Source organism: Marmota monax, unplaced genomic scaffold (assembly GCF_021218885.2).
Source record: "Marmota monax isolate L192 unplaced genomic scaffold, Marmota_monax_Labrador192_F-V1.1 WCK01_AAM20220418_F8-fsc00006, whole genome shotgun sequence".
In the NCBI taxonomy this organism is placed as follows: Eukaryota; Metazoa; Chordata; class Mammalia; order Rodentia; family Sciuridae; genus Marmota; species Marmota monax.
Window position 1 is genome coordinate 22,419,595 of NW_026693712.1, and position 6,700 is coordinate 22,426,294.

General features: G+C 37.3%; 1 protein-coding gene across 1 annotated transcript; it reads right to left on the reverse strand.

Annotated features, from left to right (window-relative positions):
- Nucleotides 1-2,562: 2,562 nt before the first annotated feature.
- Tslp (thymic stromal lymphopoietin) lies at nucleotides 2,563-5,948 on the reverse strand. The gene is made up of 3 exons (XM_046460399.2): nucleotides 5,747-5,948; nucleotides 5,346-5,480; nucleotides 2,563-3,396 (listed from the first exon to the last, which is right to left on the reverse strand). The coding sequence occupies exons 1-3, from the start codon at nucleotides 5,759-5,761 to the stop codon at nucleotides 3,286-3,288; spliced, it is 261 nt and encodes an 86-aa protein (XP_046316355.1). The 5' UTR covers nucleotides 5,762-5,948; the 3' UTR covers nucleotides 2,563-3,285.
- Nucleotides 5,949-6,700: the final 752 nt, after the last annotated feature.

Consider the following 6,700-nt stretch of genomic DNA (forward strand, 5'->3'; position numbering starts at 1 on the left):
ACAAATTCTTTAACAACTCACAAAGAACCTGATACTCAAGGAAGCTAATTAGCATTTATTATCCTCATATGTAAACTATTGTGTTAGACATAATAATAAATGAAACATTTTAATTGACATACTATAAATACTGGATGTCAAAAAGCACAGCTGTATTTAGAAATTGCAACACTGGCCAAAAAATATTCTTAAAACTATAGCTAGAAATAAAACATGAGAAAAGTTAGTACTTTTGAATAATGGAAAGGAAGAAACACAAAAAGACCCAGATCAACTTGATGTCATTCTCTAGCATAATTCTCAGAGTTGGTTTGTAAGATTTAGAGAGGAATACAACTGATATATAAACAAATTCCATTTGTTTTGAGGGTAAATTTACTTGATTTATAGATTTGGGGGATAATATGGGCTTAGTATGTTTTGACATCAGGAAATAATTTGACAAATTTTTTTCTTGACCTTTATTTTTATATGGATATAATGAAGAAATGAAAATTGGGTTCTGCAAAGTTCAAGAAAAACTTTAAAACAAAAAGCAAGAACAAATGCTTTAACAACCCATGAAGGTACTTCCTTTGAAGTGAGCAGAGGTGGGTCTTGATCAATTTTTTTTTCAATAACTTGAATTAAGCTATAGACAACTAGGAGAAAGTTATATAATAAATAATAGCATCAACGTTCAATCCTCAGAATCCCAATATGCAGAAATGATAGCACAAAATTCATAAGAAATGTTCAGTGTAAAGACTTGTTTGTAGGTCAAAATTATGCCAATAGTACAGATATATAAAAACAGAAGACATATCAATACAATGACAGTGCTAAAGTAAATATGCCTCAATTTCCTCCTTCCTTCTCCTCCCAACCTCTTCCTCCACCACAGACACACTAGATTTCTTTTTTAATACAAGAGACATCTACAACAAAGGGATCCAGAAACACCAAAATGTGGAAATATTATATGGCAGAGAGTACAATTTTCAATAAACAGCTCTTGTGAATTTTCAGGAATGAAATAAAAAGTGGTCTCAATTAAAAAGCAAAACTTTAGGGGACATGAGTAAATAAGAAACAATAATGGCAGGAGGAGACTTTAACACAGCTCTCTCAGCCTCTGAGTAAAGGAGACAAAAAAGTACAAACATAAATTATGTAAACAGCATATTTAATAAGTCAGTCCCAACAGGTATATATTCAACTGTTTGTAACTTATAGTTATTCCAGAATGTGCAGCTTTCTTTTCATGACCATAGAACATTGATAACATTGACCATATACTCTTCTACCTTGAAGACCATAATATATTTCAAAAAATAAGAATGTATTATCCATATTTTTGCAACATTTGTGAAAGTTCTTACTAGATTAATATGGTATATGGTATTTCACATGATATTTACATAATAATATAAGCAATTCAAATGATGGTTTTTATTTTAAAACACCTATGGAATACATAACAGAATAAAATACATAAATTACCAAAAGTTTTAAAGAGAAAGCAGAAGACACAAAGAAATTGCATTTAATGGAATGACTTTGAATAATCTTCTTTCTCCTTAATCCTTCTTTCTTCTCTTCTTTTAGAGGAATTAGGCCCAAAATTGGAGAAAATTTGTGACAGTAAGGTTTTTCACATTAAAAAAAAAATTGGAGTCAATGAATCCCTATTAAGATGGAGTTCATAGATTTAAAGTGCCATCCCTCTCTCAACCTTTTGCCCAGAAAATTAAAGATTACTCTAAGGAGTTTCTTTTCTGATGGCAGTTACTTAAGGTCCTGGTCCAAGGCTAATTTGGAGGAAGATTTTTGGGAAATGGGCATATCCTGATTTTCCTCTGAGAGAAGAAAACTGCCTATTCATCCACACTTCGAGCTTCTCTAGCAAGGACTGTGTTTTATTTCCTTCCGTATTCTGAGTATTCAGCTGAAACCTTGACCCACAGCAAGTGTCCTTAAATGCTAATTGGATACAAAATATGAGCTTCCTCTTAACTTGTTGGTGGAAAGATGTATTTAGGGACATTGAACTTCCCCTCTTCTATTGTGGCTTAGCCCCAACACTAGGGCAGTGCTCAGGGGAACATTTCTACTCACAGAAAAAAGTCAGTGTATTCCCATGTGCTCTATTATGCCTAGACTCTATGGCTACGGTTATCTCTCCAATCAGTGTTGGAAGATTCTGAATTGAGGACGAATGAAGGGGTGTCTATGGCCCAGCTTGCATCAGGTATTCAAGAATGAACTTATCATCTTCAGTTAACTTTTGCCTGTTTTGTCTCTTCCCGGTGTGAGAAAAGCTCAACGGGAGAAAGAAGGAAGGATTAATGACACAACTGAGGAAAGTGAGGTGCTGCAATCATCTGTCTCTAAATACTTTTAGGTACCTCTCTATAGATATTTTCTCTTATAAACAGGACCAACAGGCATAGCACAAAGGGGTGTGTGATCAATGGGGTCTCAGCATGAGGGGAGGTAAAGACCTGAAGAAAAGTGGTATCTCTTAGAAAACTGTGTGAAAATTGGCCTGTAACTAAATTTAAAAGAATATTCATACAAAACTAATTTGAAAATTATTTTATTAAGAAATATGTAATGTCAGTTATAAAGCAACATGTACATTTTCAAAAGTGCTCACAAAATAAATTAAAAATGCATTATATAAAATTTAAGATTTATTATATATATAATAGCTGTAACAAAGGTACTTCTTCAGAATCTACTTGCATATCCTACTCTGGTCTATAATTTTTAAAACTTGGCTTAGAATACTTTTATAACACTTTGCTTGAAACTTCTTTCAAATTGCTTCGTTATACTTTCCATGATTTGTACATTCTCATTTGCTTTGCTTTTCTTCTTCTATAGAGTTTTAGTATGAGAACAGGAAAAGAATCATAACATGTAAAATAAATGCCTGTTTTTAAAACAGAGGGTTAGATGCTGTCATTGAATCCAACACTTTTCTTTTTTAAATTTCTTTCTACTATACTTATTTGTTTTCTCCCTAGAGTAGGGCTTGTACAGTTTCAGATGAGAATTAGTGCCATGAAGCCAGTCACCAATGTTACAGAAGTGTCCCCTGACATTAGAGGATCAATACTTCCCACATTAAATAACCCACATTAAACAATACAGACTGACCCCAAAATAAGTTAAGAAACCTTTCTGTAGTTAAAGAATAACTATTAGTGCTCTTTTAAATGTCACAGAGTTAACATTTTATATATTTAATAAAAATTATTTCTTTTGGTGCTATAAAATATGACAGGAATTAAAATAGTTTTATTTTCCTAAAAGTCGAGAGAAACGACGCCACCATCCTAGTATTTGTGAGGTTTGGTTGAGGCAGTTACTGTTGACTCCTTCTTGTTTCATTTCCTGGGTATTGTTTTTCTGTTGAATAGGAGAATCAATAGTAAAAAAAAATTAATTTTCACTATCTTTAACAACTTTTGAGTGGCAGATTATGTCATCTTCTCCCAGAAAATCCACCTCTCAACTGCTTAAGTGTGAGCGCTTTTTGCAGAGGAAAGCCCTCCTCTCTCTCTCCACCCACATAATCTTGCTAAAAGGCCAAGCAGCACCTCCTCCACAAAACCTCTGCAAATTGCTCAGATCTTTCTTTTTGAAACTTCTAATACTTAAGAGTATGTGTCATTTCACTTGGCTTTCACCTACTCTTCTTATGGTTGCATCATTGGTATTTCCCCACAGCACTGAGTACAGTGACTTATACATAGGAAACACTGGATACTTTTTGCATGATTAAGTGAATAAATAAATTGATGATGTCATGATCTCTCTGACAAGAGCACAAATCCTCAAAGGATAGGACTTATCTTCTGTATCTTACTAGAATTCAGTAAAAACTAGTCTATTATTTGAAACCAAATTATTCCTGCTCCCCATCCCTACCACTCCTTACATGTGCCACAGACACCCTGAAGACTTATTCTGCACAAGATTTTGGTGCATTTCTTAACCCTTGAGTAATGACAGGCTGAGCCTCCTTCCTAGGCACACACAGATTGATAGAGAATCCTGGGTTACCAAGCAAGAATCTTACAGTCTAATTCTGCTAAATCCTAATTAATTATTATTGGTCTCAGACTTTCTGTTTGAGCTAGGGTGGGGGTGAAATAATTTTCTCCAGACTCTCCCTTTATCAAAAAAATTCTGCTCAAGAACTTGATCAAGTCTGTCCTTTGTGCTCTTCTTATATGAGTGAATTTTATTGTGACCATCTGTAGACTTGTAGCCTTGCCAGAGTTCCCTTTGAAGGAAGACATAGAGGCAAACAGATTTCTCATATGACTGCTTGGTCTTGAGTTTTTCACTTAAGCTCAATACAGGTGGTTTCAACTCCTAGCTTGGTTGAAACCTATGATTCAATCCTTGAGACGTAAAAAATGACAGTCTTGGCTACTTAGACATTTGGATTGCAGATTTGTTAAGTCTACTGGGTTAATCAACATCAATCATACATATCTACATTGTCTATCTTTGTCTTTCTTAAAATTATCTCAAGAACATAAATTTTCTACTTTATTCACCAACTGAAATATTTTTTGAGTTGAGTACCTGTTACGTACCAGGCATCTTTCCAAGTGCTTTTATATATGGTGACTCATTTAGTTCTTACAGACAGCCTATGTAGGACTTAAGAACAGATTACTTATTTTGCTGAGGCACATAGATGCTAAAAACTTGTCCAGATCTTCACAGTTAAAAGCTAAGTTAAAGGGCTAGGATTCAAAGTCAGGCAGGCTGACTCCAGAGTTCCTACTCCTAACTCTCCACTATAATGTCTCCATCTTTAAAATTACACATTCATTCAAATGCATGTGACTGTATTGCAAAAATTTATTATGTTAAAGAGACTGCAGTCCCACTCAAGCAAGCAATCAAGCAAAACATAGGGTAGAGATTTAATATATAATGCAACATTTTAAGAAAGAAGCATACAATTGCTAAGTTATAAACCCAAGCAGGGTTGCTAAACTTTGAAATGGACAAGAATCTCCTTAAGGAGCCTGGTATAAGGCTGAAATTTTGATTTTTAAAGGTATGGATTGTGTCGCTGAGAACTGACATTTTGAACAGCAGCCAGGACATTCTAATGTAGGAGGCTCACTGATCACACCTTGAAACCACCCAGGAACAGCTTAGAACCATAATTCAACCCAGTCAGTCAGTGTGAGATTAATTGACAACCCACAACTTTTACCTGACTTCTTCGCGCTTCAAAAGATAAAACCTGAATGAAAATCACTAACGCCCCGGTTGAAGTAAAGTTAGTCCCCAGGTATTAAAAAGGCTAGTGCCCCATGCCTAACGCTTACCTGAATTCCTGAGTAGCCTGAGCACTGGAGAACAAGGGTAGTATTAGTTTTCAAGGCGAAGGGGGACTCGGAGAGTGACAGGCAGTCACTGGTGGGATTGAAGGTATGGTGCTCGATTTTAATGAGACAATCTGACTGCTCACAGGCCGCGACGTTAGGAACAAGGGAGAAAACACCAGAAAGAAAGAAGAAGGAAAAAAAAAAGGAGGGGGGAGAATTAGTATAAATTGAATGAAAGGGGCTGCGAGGAAGGTGGGGGAGGAACGGAAGACACAACGAAGATGTCTTGAATAAGAAGGAAGAGGTCATGGTTGAGGAGAGGGAAAGCGGACCACCCGACAGGAAGGAGGGACATTGAGAGCGCAGCAAAAGGCGCTGGAGTAGAAGGAAAGGTCACCCACATTCACTCCGCCCATTTCCCCTAGAGTCCGCTGTCAAGAGCACTTGAGAGCAGAAGCGCCTGGACCTCAGGCAGAGGTGTCGCTAACTTCATTCCCGGTCCCAGTTTCCCATGTGCTTTTTCTCCCAGTGAGAAAAGGAGCACTCTCTCCCGGAATCCCGCTCGCTCGCTCGGAAAGAAACTTCCTCTCCCTAAATTGGCACCGAAGTGGATTCCCATGCTGGGCGCAGCCTCCCTTTGATAGCCCAAATTGTCCCCTACTGGCCGGCGGACTAACTGTGGAGCTCCGCCACTGCCCGGGGGATCTGCACTCGGCAAGATACTCCCTCCCTGGAACGCCTGGCGTCTTTTCTGGGAGAAAGCCAGAGGCACTGATGGTTCTACTCACTGGGTTGTAACAGGATTCAATTTGGTCGAAGCTGGTACTTTCGGTCTGGAAGAAAGAGAAGAAAAATAAGAAGAGGGCAAAACTTTAAGCCCAAAGGAAAAATCATTTTCAGTCCCTTGTTGCCAGGCTTTAAAGGTACTCTGGAAGAAGTTTCTATCTGGTACTTGCTTGTCATATCATTGACAAAACAATCAAACATCATCGAGTCTTCAGATGCTACTTGTCAGTGTTTGAAAAGGGACATCAAAGGGTCCTGGAATCAGAGGTTCCCAGATACCTCCCCCACCAAACACACACCAAAGCAGACACATCTGCACACAGAACTATCTGCTTGAATGATAACATCCTTCTTAGGATGTCCACATCTGCCCTGTAGTCATTCCTGTATATTATGCATGCACTCTATCCAGAAACTTGGGTTATCAAGAAAATGATTCCTACCAGACACTTAAAAAACCCAAAGTGCATCATGTCCCATAATAAGATCCTGAAACATCTAGAACACTAGAAAGCCCTGATGCACAGAATGCCTTGGTATTCTCACTCCTTAGGCTTATCTCACAAGAA